The sequence below is a fragment of the Paraphaeosphaeria sporulosa genome, assembly GCF_001642045.1.
Source record: "Paraphaeosphaeria sporulosa strain AP3s5-JAC2a unplaced genomic scaffold CC84scaffold_3, whole genome shotgun sequence".
Taxonomy (NCBI): Eukaryota; Fungi; Ascomycota; class Dothideomycetes; order Pleosporales; family Didymosphaeriaceae; genus Paraphaeosphaeria; species Paraphaeosphaeria sporulosa.
Window position 1 is genome coordinate 599,098 of NW_017253362.1, and position 17,600 is coordinate 616,697.

General features: G+C 55.8%; 7 protein-coding genes across 7 annotated transcripts; 4 read left to right on the forward strand and 3 right to left on the reverse strand.

Annotated features, from left to right (window-relative positions):
- Positions 1 to 2,544: 2,544 nt before the first annotated feature.
- Positions 2,545 to 5,306, reverse strand: CC84DRAFT_1203507 (uncharacterized protein). The gene is made up of 8 exons (XM_018181836.1): positions 4,968 to 5,306; positions 4,777 to 4,912; positions 4,029 to 4,278; positions 3,720 to 3,980; positions 3,546 to 3,670; positions 3,152 to 3,494; positions 2,989 to 3,098; positions 2,545 to 2,935 (listed from the first exon to the last, which is right to left on the reverse strand). The coding sequence occupies exons 1-8, from the start codon at positions 5,008 to 5,010 to the stop codon at positions 2,689 to 2,691; spliced, it is 1,515 nt and encodes a 504-aa protein (XP_018038374.1). The 5' UTR covers positions 5,011 to 5,306; the 3' UTR covers positions 2,545 to 2,688.
- CC84DRAFT_1162036 (uncharacterized protein) lies at positions 4,969 to 5,303 on the forward strand. The gene is made up of 2 exons (XM_018177890.1): positions 4,969 to 5,056; positions 5,112 to 5,303. The coding sequence occupies exons 1-2, from the start codon at positions 5,048 to 5,050 to the stop codon at positions 5,286 to 5,288; spliced, it is 186 nt and encodes a 61-aa protein (XP_018038375.1). The 5' UTR covers positions 4,969 to 5,047; the 3' UTR covers positions 5,289 to 5,303.
- Positions 5,307 to 9,092: 3,786 nt separating the features above from the next.
- CC84DRAFT_1086504 (kinase-like protein) lies at positions 9,093 to 11,690 on the forward strand (the record flags this gene model as incomplete). Its single annotated transcript, XM_018174166.1, has 4 exons — positions 9,093 to 9,228; positions 9,298 to 9,820; positions 9,872 to 11,357; positions 11,406 to 11,690. 4 exons carry the CDS (start codon positions 9,093 to 9,095, stop codon positions 11,688 to 11,690), a joined length of 2,430 nt encoding a protein of 809 aa, XP_018038376.1.
- Positions 11,691 to 12,484: 794 nt separating this feature from the next.
- On the forward strand, positions 12,485 to 13,041 carry CC84DRAFT_1214557 (uncharacterized protein; the record flags this gene model as incomplete). Its single annotated transcript, XM_018182641.1, has 3 exons — positions 12,485 to 12,599; positions 12,710 to 12,846; positions 12,916 to 13,041. 3 exons carry the CDS (start codon positions 12,485 to 12,487, stop codon positions 13,039 to 13,041), a joined length of 378 nt encoding a protein of 125 aa, XP_018038377.1.
- Positions 13,042 to 13,181: 140 nt separating this feature from the next.
- On the reverse strand, positions 13,182 to 14,134 carry CC84DRAFT_1185023 (uncharacterized protein; the record flags this gene model as incomplete). Its single annotated transcript, XM_018180781.1, has 2 exons — positions 13,182 to 13,912; positions 13,966 to 14,134. 2 exons carry the CDS (start codon positions 14,132 to 14,134, stop codon positions 13,182 to 13,184), a joined length of 900 nt encoding a protein of 299 aa, XP_018038378.1.
- Positions 14,135 to 14,420: 286 nt separating this feature from the next.
- Positions 14,421 to 15,023, forward strand: CC84DRAFT_1214559 (uncharacterized protein; the record flags this gene model as incomplete). The annotated part of the gene is made up of 1 exon (XM_018182642.1): positions 14,421 to 15,023. One exon carries the CDS (start codon positions 14,421 to 14,423, stop codon positions 15,021 to 15,023), a length of 603 nt encoding a protein of 200 aa, XP_018038379.1.
- A 69-nt stretch (positions 15,024 to 15,092) lies between these two features.
- On the reverse strand, positions 15,093 to 17,147 carry CC84DRAFT_1114189 (general substrate transporter). The gene is made up of 6 exons (XM_018175387.1): positions 17,023 to 17,147; positions 16,906 to 16,959; positions 16,491 to 16,763; positions 16,264 to 16,433; positions 15,920 to 16,157; positions 15,093 to 15,863 (listed from the first exon to the last, which is right to left on the reverse strand). The coding sequence occupies exons 1-6, from the start codon at positions 17,103 to 17,105 to the stop codon at positions 15,221 to 15,223; spliced, it is 1,461 nt and encodes a 486-aa protein (XP_018038380.1). The 5' UTR covers positions 17,106 to 17,147; the 3' UTR covers positions 15,093 to 15,220.
- Between the last annotated feature and the right edge of the window lie 453 nt (positions 17,148 to 17,600).

A 17,600-nucleotide genomic window follows, 5' to 3' on the forward strand; every position in this document is an offset into this window, starting at 1 on the left:
CCGATTTGGGGAAGATACGGTTCAGGCGTTTGAGGGACATGGTTGTATCATGGATGGTGGCGGAGGCTGGAGAATATCGCGGGATATGGGGTCTCAATATCCGGGACATTTGAACGGCTCAATAAGTCGAAATTGTCGATGGTGACGTAAACCTGGAAAAGACATATGCAATGCTGCAGTTGTATACTGCAAGAAGGACGTGTTCAAATGTGTAGTGCCGACCGGGAGACTAACGAGAAAATGTCACGGTCAACAATTCGAAGGGCGGTTGTTTCGGTGGCATCACTGTGCTATGATTGTTGTGTTGTCTCAGCTGAATTGATTCTCAAGATTGAACATAAGGACAGTATTGTATCATGAATGCGCATCGACGGACTAATTGGATGCTAGCTGCGAGATAAGTTTTGTTCACTGTAATCTCGCATTGAAGAATTTACGGAACCTAGGTAACCTGAAATAGATGTACGTACAAAATGCGAAGAAGCTACAGAAGCCCTCCGGATAAGAGAAAGTCGAGAGTTGGTGCATTCAATTACACAAACACGCTGCATCTCCAGAGAATTTCAGGATCGATTGTACGCATTCCTAACTACCTGTGGTATTTCTGACCCTATCAAGCAGCTCTTGCGTACGCGCGCCAGCTCTTCTTTTATGATTTAATGTATTGGGCGCCTCAGTGTTATTTCGCATACAGCAGAGGCTGACTACCTTTGGCACTGTGGCTTATCTGGTGGCTTCCTCAAATGCACGGGGAACATCAGACCCACAACGTATGATAAGCCCCTTATCGCGTTCAAAACAGATCTACGTTTAGCCATGACCTTAGCCAACAAAGTTTCGTGGTATAGTTGTGGCGCAGAAGTGCCAGACCATTGATGAGGTTATCTAACCAGCTTTCGCAAAGATAGATCAGCTGGGTGTATGTCAACAGACTTTTGTAATAGCTCGCTGAATAGTAGATCATCATGAAAAGTCCAGCAGAGAGTTCAGCTTCGTAAGATGTAACGACACTTATCTTCATATGCTTCGCGCTCTCAGCGCTGAAGTTCCGAGCTTGGGCATCAGTATCATTGAGGCAAACCAGGCTTCTATATTTTAAAAGTTGCCATGTTAAGTCATGTTTATAATCATGTATTTTTGGTCAAGGCCACTCATAAGGTAATCCTCATTGGTAAAAAGAGAGGTGCGAGTGTCAAAGATGCGTCCCGGCTACCTGCCACTGCATTTTACTGCTGTTATTGAAAGTGTTGCTTTTACTGCGCTATAGACCTCTATGTGGCAATGAGCTCTTCCCTCTGCCGCGAGAACCGTAGTGAAACCATATACCGTAAGCCTAGTGCGCTCTTCTGTCGCAAGGCTGCCAAGGATGAATCTAGATCCTTGCCCCTGCAAGGTCTAGAATCGTGTATCACAACCAACGTCGCCTTCTATCATGATACTCCAGGGGAACAGAAGCAGACGAGATTAGCCGTCTGATTGGTGTTGAATACTCTTCTGGCCAAGAATTTGGAGGTTCGTCAACAAAGTGGATCATTGAAAACACGCAGAAGTTTGCCTTCGGCACGTTGCACTTACACTTTCGGATATCGGATCAATCCCTCAGGAACATCCCTGCGTATTCGGACTGACTTGAGAACCGGTTGTAGGTTTTAGAGTGGTAGCTGCCAGTGCTAAGGTCGAGTGACTAATACTTTCAGCCTTGGACCTAACCATGAGGCGATGCATTAATCATTCTTTGAGTGGTGTGAGCAGGCGGCATGCCAACAACATGCAGCTCCTTATAGCCTGCATGTTCCTAGCTCGCTGGCCTTGTGTATACGGGGAAAATGTAGGTCTAGCCGTATAGGGAGGTCAATCAGACAGTGCTCCTCGGAGCCCATCTGCCAGGTGCTCGGAACACCTGCTTCATCCGCGGGACATCCCCCCACAAATCCTTCAAAACGCCCAGCTGCGGATCTTGTAAAGTCCGGCTTCCAAGACTTCCCCAGGAATGTCACCTTCAGATCTGAAATACCAATGATTAGAGTGATGCCTACGACAAGGCTTGAGTTACAAATGTCCGATTCATGCAGCTAGTACGGACTAACCGTACCTCAGGGCCACGCCAATGCCGGCTCTAGAATTTCCAGACCTCGAGCTATAACATCGATCATCACTATGCCTGCGATTTGGAAAGCTCCTAGCGCGATCCACAACGTGTCGGGGGGGCGGATTTGTAGGAAGTGAGTGGGTGGAGCAGCGCGGCAAGGGGGCGGCTACGTGCACCCATGCTCTCTCTAGCGGTTTTAGCAATTCAAGGCTCCACTTCGCGGTATCTCCGTAAGCGGTCATGTCTTAGTACTAAACACGCCCACTGCACGCTATGTGTATAAATGAGGCGGGACCCCTGTGACCAGCGATTCAAAGTTAAGGCTACGTGCATTTGTCAGGTCCCTGTCTATTACTCTGTCCCCCCGTCATTGTGCTTTTGCTTTGCACCCACTATGACCCTGCTATTGTACAGCCAAACCTTCCAAAAGGAACGATGCGCGACGCGCACAAATACCCGCCATGCTGGCTATTGCCAAAAAAATCGCGCTGCCCATATAACGCCAAAGATACCAAAAACCCTCTGATGGATGTACAAGGAAGGTTGGAGACGAAGACGAAGGCCACCGAACACAGTGTATTATCCCATGGTGATTAAAATCACCTCGTAATTGGTACCAGGCCCTCAAGCTGAGGCATGATCTCGAGAGCCTTTGCGTCCAAAGTCCAGCTCTCCAGGTCGTTGATATGTGTCTCAAATAACGGAGTTAGCCTTGTGCACGCCGATTCAATCTCCCAATAATGACACGCGTCATCCGCATACGGCCAGTTGATCCCGATCAAGCCGAGGAAAGAGCCTAGAGCGAACTCTCCCCGGTGTCGATATAAGTATTGGCGAAGTTGGGGCCTTTTGAAGAGTTAGTATTGGGTATTCGAGCAGAACCGTACGATGAGACGCACCAGGGAATCAGGTCAACGAGCAAATCGTATCCCGAAGGGTCTGGCCTCGCCAGAGGCATCAACCAGTCCGGCATGGCATTTAAGTTCTCGACACTCGGCCAGATGAGCCACTAGGACCATTAGCACATGAATTCCTAATCTGCGGGTATCGAGGTCCACATACTCGCATCATCTTGGTCAAAAGACTCGCAGATGCCAGTCGCACCGGCATGGGCGCTGCCGGTAGCATTCTGTTGACCATCTTGCTCGCCCAAGTCGGAACTGGGAGGCTGTCTTGAGGATCTGCAAACCCTAGAAGGAGCGTATCCACATCCATTTCATTTCGCCCAAATATCTGCGCCTCGTCCCAGCCATTCGCGAGCATCTCTCGTTTGGTCCTGCAGTACAAGGCAGATTCGAAACTGAATTTGCTGGAGTCACTGTTGTCGTTGTATGGATAGGGTCCTGCACCATCGCCGGCGTGCTCCGGGGTCTGGAACGGGATTGCAGGCTGGCTCTGCTCTCGGCTACTCGTCTCATCAGCAATTTTCGACTCTACTGGATGGGCGTAGCCTTACCTGTCGCCCCTTGAGGATCCGTCATACGAAGACTCGGCGATACTATGTGACGGACGCCGGAACCGTTCGCTCACGGGTGTATCGAGACCATCTTGCTCCAAGGGTCCCGGCTGGCTACCAGGCTCCTGCAAATCGTGAACGGCTGATTTGGAAATCCGGGTTGGCTATGCTCACCTGAAGCGCTCTTTTGATCTCTTCTGCTGAGTGGTGAGCAAACCCGTTCTTTTCCAGCTCACTAGCCCATGTCGCAGCAGAATTCCGATCTGAAGCCAATGCCAGTAAAGATACAATTGATTTCATGTCATCGAGCTCTTTTGCCAACCGTCTGACGTGAGCTCGCAATTGTGTAGTCGTTTTCCCATCCTCAGCGACGTCGTACACGCAACAGAGATTCTTCGTCTGGCATGTGTTGCATTTGGGCCGAACTCCGTCGCACTGTGAACAATCAACGTACAATCCGAAAACTGGGCATGCACAGCATACCTTCGACTTGCGTTTTCTGCAGCTCTCGCATGCTATGGAAGTGATCTTCCCACGTGGTGTGCGCAGGGCGTAGGTTCCTGAGATGGGTGACTGGTGCTGATTCCTTGCGCTGCCCAATGCACCTGCGAGGCCCTGTTTCGGCGCAAGAGGGGCTTTATGATTCGCGGAAGGGGCTACAGACTGTGCTCGGAGGATTGAAGCGGTGTCGAGATGGAGCGGGGTTATTCCATCCCAAGGCACTGTCTCTTGACTGTACAATTGTCAGCCAAGAGCGAACAATCGCGCCAGAGAACCATTGCGGGAAGAAGTCCCTTCGTCCTTCGTGCGCCGTGTGGAGTGCGCTACTCTGGGTTCGCAAGGTTTCGACCGAAAACGCTGCGCCCGCCTTTATAGAGGACGGCGTTCGTCCCGCGGGAAAGATCACGACGCCAGACATGCGAAAAACCTCGCTGCTGTCGGTACCTCGGTCGGGGAGAGCGTTCATTGGTGTTCTGTGCATCCCAGGTCTCTCACGTCGCTGCGCTCGTGAATGGATGGTTCGTTCCGCGGAGCTTGACAGCCACGTTTGCAAGGGTGCGATGCCGGTTTCCGGGTTGAGAGTTTCCAAGGTATTGCGGGTCCGTTATATATAAGACAGGCTCCTTCGAGGTCTTCTGGATACCCAGGAGACAGGTTGGCTGCGACTTCCGCGTTCGGCCTCGAAACAGTAACAACAACCAAGCGAAAGCTCAACGAGATGCAGCCTTACCTCTGAAAAGCACTGGATGGTATCACCGCCTCTGAAGCTCGCCGCAGCATCCGAGGATTCGATGAGTCGGATGGTGACCCGTCGAGGTTGTTTGAGAGGCCATTTGGCAGACTGCTGCCATACCAGTAGCTCGCACCTGGCTTGTCAGTGAAGTCCGGCTCACGCCTACGATCCGTCACTTGAACACTCACCTGGCGACGAATTGGCCGATTCGGGAGGCATCAGCGAGATCATATCGGTGCCGATGAAATTCGAATGAAGATCTATATTAATGACGATCCTAGGCGACGAAATCTAAGCAGAAACCATGCACTGATGCCGTGCGACAGGCCCACCCTGCATTTCGGGGATTTCCCTTCTATACCTGTTCGGCTACTGGGACGTTGCATATGGGAACCATCAGGCCGGACAACCCTCGCGTTTACGCCGCTGACAAGCGCCCTGAGCTGGAACGGGGTTTCAAATGCGCAGCTCACTTACACCGTGAGGAGGTGGATGCAAATCGAGACTAGTGCCTAGCGGCCCAAAGAAAGACCTCGCGGGGAAGTCGGAAGAGCAGACGGTAGCAAGCCAGGCCGGCGCTCTCCGCAGATGTCAATCGAACGGCGAACGCCAACTGCAATCAAGCCCCACGGGATTGGGCCTCGACGACTCCGGTCTCGCACCCTCCCTGCCCGGTGCTTGCCCTCCTTGCGCCCTCATCAGTACAGTTGTACGGGCTCAGCAGTGCAAAGATCCCTTCCTGATTGTGTAAATGTTCAGCCTCGTTCGAGTCTCCCAGGATGACGGCAGGATTCAACGGCCATTCGAGCTAAGTGTGGCTTTGACCTCAGCCAGGCGAACTGACAAGCGCCATCTTGACCTTTGCAGCTTGGCTCCTTGCGCCGCATACTCAACAGCGATCTAGGCCCTGGTAACGAACACCGTCATACTAAGCAGGGCTGTTGTCGAGCACAGTCTCCCACTAAGCGGATGTTTATGGTCAGAGCCGGTATGTGCATTCGGTCCGACCGGCGGCTCAGCTTGCCCCTCTCATGCCACGATTGGCCATCGGTCTTTGCGTTCCGACCTTTCAAAGTTTCAATGCAACCTATGACGTTCTCTAGTTCTATGGGGCTCGGATGGTGCGTGTCGAAATCACTTTGCAAATGAGAACCACCATGGTCTTCATCCGCGAGCTGGACTACACGGTCCGTTCGATGTCCTCTTTCACATGCCTTGAAAGGGAAAGACATTTCGAGGTTTCATTTCGGATGGTACTCGCTACCGAACAGGCTTCGGATTCGGGCGACTGGTTGGACGGGTCAGTGCTCCGGTAGATTCCTGTGTGCGACCACCAAAGCTGAATTGCGAGATCAAGAGCCTCTCACCCCTGGTCCCCTGCTACGTTGAGCTAGCCCGATTCCATCTTCAGATGTGCCGGGTGCAGCAGTCTTTTGGAGTCGTCCTGGCTCTTACATGGAACTCATCCGCTTGCTGCTTTACTTAGTGTGGCATCGTTCGCGACCCAATGGCCATTAATCCCAGCCTAGCATGCAGGTAGTCTACTGGACCCTGGAACATGGCTTCAGGACGCGCCCGTCACTTGTCTGCAAACGGCAGGCACATCCACTGTCATGTCCTGTTTCCTTATAATTGGCCTCGCGATTTGTAACGAACTATATTGCGGAACACCTCGAACTGTACCCTGGTACTTCGATAGATCTGAGAGAAAGTTAGGGCCTCTACCACCTGTAAACCTTGTTCAACCTGCATTATTCTTCCGACGATCTGTCCGGCAATTCGTGGCAATTCTTTCAATGTGGATACGAGATCGGAAGAGTTTGAACAGCCTACGACAGTGCATTCGGCAATGGAAAAGGGGACATCTACTTGGGCCTCGTTAGAAGAGTACCTTAAAGCAAACCAGCCTCTGATAGCCGTCGGAGGTATCTCCTATGGTTCTGATTGGTCAGACTCTTTACAGCCTCATTTCCCACATCACGAGACGGAGAAATGTGTCCCCCAATAACCTAATATGAGGATTGTGTTCTATCTTATAGCGAATATAGAGAAAAGTCGTATCTAGTTGCGACTTCCGTTTCATCCATCCCGCATGGTGTCAATGTTGCTGCTTGTTTTTTGTCACTGACTCAAGGGCCCTGGGAACCACAATGCGCGGAAACATTCGATACTTCGTGCTTAGACATACACAGCCTCATGAGGTACAACGATCATTCCTGTATGTGTCCTGACGACTTGCTGAAAGGCCAGGACTGCATTATAATCCTTGCTTGTTTAATCTGCAGTTGCCGTCTCACGTATCTTAAACGGACCGTCTCAATATGTGGCCAACCTTCTGTGCTCTACAACATCGTACGACAATGCACGTCGAGTGGACTGCGTACACACTTTCCCGTCCTTCTTGATGTATTGGTAACGGCTATACAAGAAACTTATGTATATTCGGCAAGGACTCCAGCCAACAAAGACGGCTCGTCCAAATTCCGGCACTCACGATTCGTCCAAACAATGATCGACAAGGCAGGATACCGTTGACTTCCGGAGACCGCTAGCTTTTACTTCGGCTATGCGCAGAATCTAGGGCCCTCTATGCAGGTTAAGGCAGTAAACAAGTTCACGGGAGGCCGCAGATCTGCAGATAGACGCGAGTACTCTGCTTGACGAGCCGGTCGAAGTTTATCTCGCCACCCGTAGCAGCAGCGTCCCAGATACCTTGCATGAAATCCACTTGGGCCACACTCGCGTATAGCGGGAGCATTGCCGACGTAACCTCGGCAACTCTCTCTCTCTCTCTTTTTTTTGTCGCCTCAAGATAGGAACGCGACGCTACTAAGCCATTCTCGGGACGATCTTGCACAATTCCAAGTAAATTGGGCGCTGTTGGGCAACCTTGATCGTCGCTTCGCCAATATCTGACCCTGATCCGAAACAGAGCGTTGGACAACTTCGACTTTCCCGCGGCACGTTCCGCTGCACGCTTCGGGTGTGGCAGGGTCTGTGTTCCTTCGCATCCACTACACCGACAATATTCGGAAAGGCTGGGCAAGGCTGAGTCGAGCACCACCTTGCTATCAGATCTTCATACTTGAAACCCAATATTACACTTCCGTATGTTCCCGTACCGCCCAAATTACATCCTCTTGAGTTCAGGGCCGAATACCCCCTGCAGTCAGCAGCTACTGCTGCTTTTGAAGACCCGCAAATGCCTGAATGGCAAACATTGAGTCTACATGAACGATTCATAATGGCTGCTCGGGCATTAGCGTGCGACGTGAAGCCGTACAGTCGGGATACCCAAGGAAGTTTTAGGTTTGACGATCACCCGGCCCAGACCACGATCTTTAGCCTTCCAAGGACTTGCAAGATTGGCGGCAATGTCCGGGGATCGAGCACGCATTAGTGATAAACGGCCATGCGCGTGAAACCTAAAACGTAGAGTCACGGAAATGCTTTTGCAGGTACACGTAGTTCTGGGGAACTTGAAGCTTCTTCATTGTTGATGCTGTCGAGGGCTGGGCACGCGCCTATCTCCGCCGTCCACAGTGTCACAGAACATGATCGAGATTGTTCCCACTTTGTCTTTGAGGTTGACATGTCGTTGCGGTTGGTCAACTGTGCCACCTGGCCTAGGGGTCGGTGTTCCACTGTACCACCTCGCTTCGTATTGACGTTGTGCTCTGAACATGATCTCTAAGGGTCCAGCGGGAACTTCGCCTCGGCCATCCGTATGTAACACAGCGATACGCTCGCAATTCGATCAGATGCAAGTGAAGTTTGCTCCACATTGGCAATAGAGGGTACTCCTATGGTCAGGTACCGAGGAAGACCGGGCACGGTCGCAGGCGTAGACAGTCCGCTCGCGAAGACTCAGCACGTATTCTCCGATATGACTCATCTCCCTTGGAATGGACGTGATGCGCAAGTCTGATGTTTCGTGCACTGGTGACAGTGAACGTTAGTGCACGTGACGGCGCTTAGTCTTGGCTGTCTGACGCTAGTCTCAAACCCTTCACGTCATCCCCAAAGTTCGCGACCGCGACTTCCCCACCACGATCGCACCCACCGTACGTGTTCACTTGTACCATTTACTCCTGTCCACTTTCAGCGTGCAGAGAGCCAGGTCGCGACTCGCTCTTGTCTCCTCTCTGCGTGTCCCCTCCAGCACCCGCACCACAACGGGCAGGTTGGGAACACTCCAGCTCGGGACACACAGTCAGTGACAAAGGCACTCAATTGTTCTCACAGGAAGAAGCAAGCTGACGCACCATACCCAAACCATCCGCCTGTAGGAGCTCGAAGCAGCCGACGGCGCCATGGCCTCGCGCGCGAGCTCGTCGGAAGGCGAAGTCGAACACCAGCAGAAGGCAAACAGCATCAGCCAGTCCCGCGAACGTACGATTAACGGCTCTAGCAGGGCATTTGGAGGAGACGGAGCGGCGGATGACTATGGTGTGTGCTTCAAATACAGCGTGTCTACGACTTTGTTGCTAACCAGCAAAGGCCGCAGCTATCGTCGAGGACCAAGTCGATCCCCATCGCCATATCGCAGGAAGCGTGACCGTTCACCTTCGCCATACCGAGCTAAGCGCGACACGCGCCAGATCTCCAGATCGCCATCCCCGTTTCGCGCCGCAAAGGGCAACGGAGGCAGCCGAAATCACGACCCTCGGTCACACAACAAACGCAAGGCCTCGCCGCCGCGCGGAGGACGGCCCGACAAGCGCCCTCACACTGATCGCAGCAGGCACAATGACCATAGGCCCGATGCACCTTACAACGATTCTCGGACGGCACAAGGTGGTCCTTTCAACGACCGGAAGCCTAAGCCCCTGTCATACGAGACCGAGCACCCTCCTACTATTCCTGACTTCCGTGACCACTTGCGGCCATTAGGGAATTCGCGGCTCGACAGTCGCAGTCACACCAAGCGCGACCTGCAAGGCTCAAACGGAGTGGGCAGAAATGGGCAAGTCTCGGCTGCTTCGAACAAATCACGAACCACATCTACGTCTCAGATCAGCATAGATGGTGATGTTCAAATGTCAGTCTTTGCGCTCTCAAAGGGTCGGCATTTGCTAATTGAGCCACACAGGACGCAAGCACCGGAAGAGGCCGACTTGTCCTTCGAGCCCGCTGTACAGGAGCAAGCGCCAGCGCAAGAGACCCGCGAGGAGAAACGCCGCAGGTGGGCAGCTATACGAGCAGCCTCCGAGAAGGATAAGGCAAAGGACAATTTACTTCATCAAGCGCTTCTTGCTAATGCTTCCGAAAGTACGACTCCCAATGTTGCATCACCTTTGGCGTCATTCGGGAGCCCGGTATCACCAGTGGGCTCTCCTCGAACAGGCGACCTAGACTCTGTTCCTGCATCGCCTGATGTCATGGTTCTAGACAAACCAGGGGCTATCAGCGAGGGAAACAGTCCTTCAGCAAATAGCCCCTCCGCCGCAGATTACGATCCGACCAAGGACATGCTCGACGACCGCGATCGGGCCGCCCGAAAGGCTCGCCAAGCAGAACTTCCCTCGGACGCTTACAACGAAACTGACCCGAAGGCTCTCTCCACTCTGCCCGCCGAAAAAGTAGGCCCTGTTAAGAAGCAGAAGAAGGATTTCGACATGTTTGATTTCGATGAAGACGAGGATGAAGAAGAAACCGAAGCAGAAGTGGCAGAGCAGGCGGCGGACGCTGCAAAGGGCACGGTGTTGGACGAGAAGCTTCTCGATAATTGGGACGACGCGGAAGGTTATTACAAACTCATTGCGAATGAGCTCGTCAACGGTGGTCGCTATCGGATGATCAAGAACCTCGGTCGAGGTGTTTTTGCCAACGTCGCGCAAGCCGAAGACATTTCGATCCAAGACGAGAACAACACTCACAAATTAGTTGCCATCAAGATGATTCGCAGGAACGACCTCATGCGGAAGGCTAGTCAGAAAGAGATGGACTTTGTTCGCAAGGTCAATGACGCGGATCCGCAGGACAAGCGCCATGTCATCCGTTTGCTGAGCTCTTTTGACCACAAGGGTCATCTTTGCGCGGTGTTCGAGCACATGTCGAAGAACTTGCGGGATCTCCTCAAGGAGAACACGAACGGCCACGGACTTTCACTGCAGGCTGTTCGGTCGTATTCGCGGCAGATGTTTGTCGGGCTGCAGCATCTTGTGAGTTGCCAGGTCGTCCATTGCGATTTGAAGCCCGACAATATCCTGGTCTCACCAGACATGAAGACAATCAAGCTCTGCGATTTTGGCACAGCGGTTGATAAGAGGGATGTCATGGAACGAACAGAGTATCTTGTTAGTCGCTTTTACCGTGCTCCAGAAATCATTCTTGGACTAGACATTGGGTACGGCATCGATATGTGGGCCGTTGGCTGCACCATCTACGAGCTCTGGACGGGCAAGATCTTGTTCACAGGTCGCACAAATAACCAGATGATCAAGGCCTTTATGGACTGTCTCGGATGGCCGACTGAGAAACTGCTCAAGAAGGGCCTTTTGCAGAACGTCCTGGAGCATTTCGAGGCTGGGCCACCGCTAAAATTCATCAGCCAGGAAGTCGATCAGCAAGGCAAGGTATGTGAAGTACGGGGTAGATCACGGTCCATTGCTAACTCCTACCAGGTCACCGTGCGTAAAATCGAGCAACAGAAGAAGGTGCCTCGAGATCTGAAGAGCCGCATCAACGATGCCACTCGCGGCATGTCCCAAGACAACCTGCCGCCTGAGAGAGAACTTAACGACTTTGTCGATTTGTTGGGTGCATGCTTGAACTTCAACCCTGAAAAGCGCATGCAACCCAAAGAAGCCCTGTCTCACAAGTTTTTTCCTCAGCCGAAGCTGGCACCGAGGACGGCAGTCGTTAAGCCTCCGATGGTCAAGCGACCCATGAGCGCGTTTCGACGTTGAGGTGGTTCATGTCTTGTCTCTCCCAGACTTTGAGCTTCTCCGCATGCGCAGAGACAAGGTATGTATGTTAACACGTGCGTTTGTTTCCCCTGCCCAAAATCTGTTTCAGTGTTATCTGCGTGTCTTTCGATCAATTGGGCGGTGGTCACAGTATTCTACGGTACATTTCGGCTCTGTCGAGGCCGGCGATTAGGGCGTAGACACATTTCGGCTCTGACGGGACATGTACACGGGTTGTGTATGGCGGACTCTCTGGGCTCGGTGCAGCCAGCCACTGGACATAACTTGATATGACAAGACAATAAATACATTGCAGCTTCATGACCGCGTTCGGATGGGTGCATGTAACGTTGTCCAACGTCGGGCCAGTGTGGATCCATGGATCAGCAGTGACACCAGGCGACGGCTTGCAGAAGCAGTCTAGACTGCGGCCCTGCCGGCGGGAATGCCATGCCCCAGCGATGCCGCATTCTTCGCGTTGCATTGCGTGCAGAATGTCGCGTCGTGTATACAGTACGACCAACCGAACCGAACCGGGCCGGATCTCCACCCTGTCTGACCGTCGCCGTGTACGACCCGACAACGGCCACGACAACGGCTACGTACGTTTCGTGCTACGTACGCATGGTGCTGTGTACGTAGGAGGGAGGGTAAGCGCACCCCTTTTTTGGGGGGGGGGTGGGGGATGAGTGAAGTTTGGAGTGCGCTGGACTCGACTACGAGACCATCAGACGCGCGACCGATTGATGTACCTCCCATCGGCGCCATTTTGGGCGTGTGTCATTGCTGTTGCTATGGCCATGGGCGAGGACGCCGAAGCCGCGAAGTGCGTGACGGTGACGCGGATTGCGTGCTTCAAGTTCCGGGACTGGGTGGCTGCCGGGGACATTGGGGCGCGGACGGGGGCGTGTGAGTCTGCACGTCGCGTCTCCCTCTCGCCGTGCACGGTTTGAGCGTGTGCAGCGGGAGCAGACAAGGCGGCTGGGAAACGTGACGGAAGGGCTGACGACGAGGTGCAGTTCTCGCCCTGTACGACGAGTACGCGCATCTGCTGGCGGAGAAGCCACGGGGCGGACGGCCGCTGGATACGCCGCTGAATCTGACGGGCGTGCAGAGGGACAAGGGGTGGGATACGGGGTTTGTGGTGAGGTTCAAGGTAGGTCGACGTCTGCCCTCGTGCCATGGGTGGCGGTGGGGAAAGGGCAAGGCTGATGTGTGAGCGCAGAGCGAGGCGGCGAGACTGGAGTTTGACAAGGCGGAGGGACATGACAAGCTGAAGAATGAGACGGACCCGTTGTTGGAGAGGGTGTTTGTGTATGATTTTGTGGACCAGGAGAACCTGGGGTGGTGAGGGCAGACCACGTCGTCTACGTCCTCGTGTGGACTCGCAGCGTAGAGAATACGGAGTCAGTACAGGCTGAGGTGAGGAGACGAATCTATAATGCAAGCAGTATGTACGTGGGGTATCGTCGCCGCGTCCTTCGCATCCATCTACCATCTGATCAACGGCATCGCATTGTACAGCTCGTCAAACTCGCGGCCGATCCAGCCGCCCGTCTTCCCGCCCCGCCCCACGATGCCCAGGCTGCCCGCCAGCCAGAGCCCCGTCAGCGCGAGCGAGACGCCGTTGATGGCATACCAGCGCCGCTTCCTGGTGAGGTGGCGCCGCGACTCGGTGGGCGAGGCCTGCGCGGGCGTGTATCCCAGCCACTTGGCCCACCCCCACGCAAAGTGCCACGTCCCGACGCTCACCAAGGCGATGAAGCCGCCAAAGGACACGAGCGGGTGCAGCGCGAAGCCGTGGCTGATGTACGACAGCGAGATCATGCTGTTGTCGCCGTGCATGTACGGCGGGAGGATGCGCGCCGTCCACACGTGGAAGCCCGCGAGCGGCACGAGGGCGTAGCCCAGCGCGCTCGTCCCGCTGAGGCTCGGCCACGGGATCGTCTTCCTGTCGGTGTGCGTCTCGGCGCCGTAGCGCTCGAGGGCCTGGCGGCGGCGGTAGAAGCGCAGGGCGACGCCCGACGCGACGTGGGCGGCGAGGGGCAGCGCGACGAGCAGCGGCTCGGCGACGGCGGACTGGTAGTACGGCCGGGTGAGCAGCAGGTAGCGGTTGGCTTCTGGGACGGAGCGCGCGAGGAGCGGGACGAGGGACGTGTTGGTGAGGTGCAGCGCGGCGAAGACGGTGAAGGCGTAGGACGAGTATCGCTGGATGCGGGTTACTGGCCGGGTTAGCATTGCAGTCCAAGTCGGCGTGTGCATGCAGCAGACGCACGGTAGTATGCAGGCCCGTGGTGCCCCAGGCCCAGCGTGGTCGCGCGCGCGGCCTGCGCAGGCGGGAAGTAGCCTTCCTTGTACTCGACGGGCGTCTCGTCGACGGGCGAGGGGTCGACGTGGGTGAGGCCCATGACGCCGGCGTCGTCGTCGTCGGCGACAGGCGGCATGTCCGGCGCGTGGTTGGCCATGGTCGGCGGTCGCGTGTGCGAGGAGATGCTGCCGGCAAATGTTGCAGAAGAGGATGACGTTGATTCGGCGCAGGCCTGGGCGAGGGCGCAGGGGACCAGGGTCTTGTGCCGCGGCTGGGACTGCGGAGCCTCATGAGCTGCGGGCGCTACAACACACCCGTGGTCCTCGCACCACTGCCTCGCCGCACACCGCGCATCCTCCGGAGCGTGACACAGCTTCCAGACTCAGCATCCACGTCCGCTTGCACAAACCGCCGCCGCCACCATGCCGCCGCGCAACGCCCCCCTCCCCAACGCCGTCAACCTCTTCAACTGCGCCATCTGCGACAAAGGCTACCCGCGCCAGACCGACTATGAGAACCACCTCCGCTCCTACGACCACAACCACCGCCAGCGCCTCGCCGAGATGAAGAAGCTGACCGACGCAAGCGCCTCGGATGCGCCCCGCTCCAAGGGCCCCCTCGACATGCGCAGTCTACCGCAGCCGGGCGGTGACGCTGCGAAGAAGGGGCTGGGGCCGCGCTTCAGGAAGGTTGGCGGCGCGCCCGCGGCGGCGACGGGCGGGAGCCGCTTTCGCAAGATTGGAGAGGCGAAGGACGAGGCGAAGAAGGACGCGAGTCCCAGGGCTGGGGAAGCGGAGGCGCGGATCGAGGCGGTGCCAGCTGCAGACGTTGAAGTCAAGGCGCAGGATGAGACGAGCAAGGACGACGATGTGGCCATGGCAGACGACGACGAGGACGACGCCGTCACCTGGGACGAGTACGATGTCACGAAGCCGTCCGACTGCGACCACGCGAGCTGTCCTGGCTGCGCGGCACCTGCGAACCCCGTCTATGAGAACGGGTGGCTGGTCATGGGCTCTGCGTGAGCGAGAAGAGCGCTTTGGGACTTGGATTGATGCACAGCGAAGGCGTTAGGACTGGTTGGGATAGATACCCGGATAGCATTGCGAATCCACACCGACACCTTCAAGCACCCCAGGCGCATTGGCTACGTGTAATGGCCACCCTCGTCTTCTGCATTACCCATCCAGAGGTACCACAGGTCCCCGCTCCAGCACTTCCTTTACAACACACCGCCCTGCTCCTTCGCTCCCACCCGCGTCGTCTCCCTGGCTCCTCTCACAAACGGATCCACCACGACGTCCGAAAAATGCCTCGCCCCAACCCCCCTCTCAAACAGCACATCCAGCTCCCCATACGTCCTCCCCCTCGGCTCCGGCAGCCTGAACCACGCCCAAGCCACCACGCACCCACACGTCCCCGCCCAGAAAAACGCCGTCCGCGCACCCCAATCCCAGTTCTGCTCTCCCAGCTGATAGTTGGTCAGCACATTCACCACAATGTTCGACACATTGTACAGCGCCCTGGCCAGCACAATCGTCTTGGCCTTCAGCCTCGTCGAGGAAAGTTCCGAGATGAGCGCGTACGTGACGGGTCCGATGGTGAGGTCGTACACGAAGACGAAGGCGATGAGGAGGCCGCCGATGGCCCAGTTCGCCGCCTTGGCGTGCGAGAAGGAACACGCGCCGACAATGACCAGGAGCGTGAAGAGCGTGGACGACCCGACGAGGTGGATTGTGCGCCGGCCCAGGCGCTGCATCAGGGCCCACGAGGCGGCGGTGCCGAGGAGGCCGAGCGCGAGGGACGTCAGCGAGAGGTTGAAGGAGTGGACGGTGGGGAGGCCCGCTTTTTGCATGAAGTAGGCGCTGTCGGGGGGTCAGCATTGAGGGAGGCGACGAGGTATCGGGAGGTGCACACGCACAAGTATCCCATGATGTTCTGCCCGCAGATGGTCTGCGCGATCCACGTGAAGCACACAATCTCTGTCCGCCGCCGGTCTGCGCCACGGAACAAGTCGCCCCAGCGCGTGCCGGCCGACATCTCCTTCTCCATGTCGTTGGTGTGCTCGATCATGGCGATTGTGTCGTCCGGGTTGAAGCTGGCATCTTTCTCGGGCGACGTGAGCCTCAGCAGTGCCTTGCGCGCGCCCTCGCGGTCTCCTAGGTGGAAAGTCAGCATGTGTCGAGACAGGATGGGCAGAAAGCAGGAAAGAAGCCTCGATCTGCGGGAAAGCCACAGCCACGTTGCACCCAGCCGTTTACCCACCTCTCCTCACATGCCACCACGGGCTCTCCGGCGCGAGCGCTACACCGATCATGATAGGAACCGGCCAGATCCACTGTATCGCGAACGGGATCCTATACGCCCACTCATCCTCGCGCGTCACGCACCCTCGGTTCACGCCCGCGGCAATGAATTGACCCATGACCCAGCACCTGCCTTCCTTTAGCCTTGTCCGCTCCTCCCTCCCGCTCCCTCTCACAATGACTCACATATTCACAAACGTCGTCAGAATCGGCCTTAGCTGCACCGGACTGACCTCGCTGGCGTACTGCGTCGTAAGCGTCTGGAACATGCCCCAGGGGATGCCGCAGAGCACCTCGCCGAGCACGAGGATGCGGATGTTGGGTGCGAAGAACAGCACGAAGATGAACGCCGTCATGGAGACGAGCGCGCCGAGCATCGTCTTGCGGTACCCGAAGCGCTCGCTGACGAAGCCGTTGAGGACGAGGCCGACGACTTCGCCTGCGCGCGCGCCGTTGGATCTACCACCTCATCCCCATCAGCACGAGTTCCACGTCCGCCTTTCGCGCTTGGGAGGGGAGGCATAAAAGTCATCCAGCTGGTGTGGTACACGTGCAAGACCAGTGGCACCAAATCACCGTATGATATGTTATGGACACTTACAACGCACTCTGCCAATTCGCCGGCACACTCCACTTCCCCGTCTCCACATTCAGCCTCCCATACTTCCGATTGAACTGCGGACTTCCATATAAACTCCCCAGCAGCGCGAGGTCGTACCCCTCCATGATGAGTGCGCTGGAGAGAACCACGGACCAGCCCACCGCCTTCGGATACAGTCTGATGGACTGCAGGAGGGACATGGATTTCTCGTCGGCGGCGGCATGTTGGGCGGATTTACTAGGTGCTGCGGTGGCGTGCTGGTCGCCAGCTTCTACAGCCTGAACGTGGTCTTTTTCTGTTGCCATGGCGGAGGTTGGAAGGAGGACAGTCGAGCTGTGGAGATCATGGCGCGACAAGAGTTATATGCGGACGAGGCGATCTGGGGATGCAGAGCTGGTTGAGATGAAAGCTTTCCTGTTCGGGGCGTGATGGCCGGGGTGCAGTGTGGATTGCGGGGGTGCATGCAGCCCGTCAACTCCAGGATTCTTGCCATTGCCTTGCTTCAAGTCACTCAAGTTCCAGGGCAATCTTGAACTCTTCTTATGTGAGACGTTGTCCAGTTCGACTTGCTTCCAGAGTCCCACTTCAAGACGCTCACCTCAGAAGATTCGAGCTTTGCATGCAAAAGGCCGAGAGGCTGAATGTGAAGGCATTGTTGTCACTGCCAAGTGGGATCGTAGGCTAGCTGACCACGG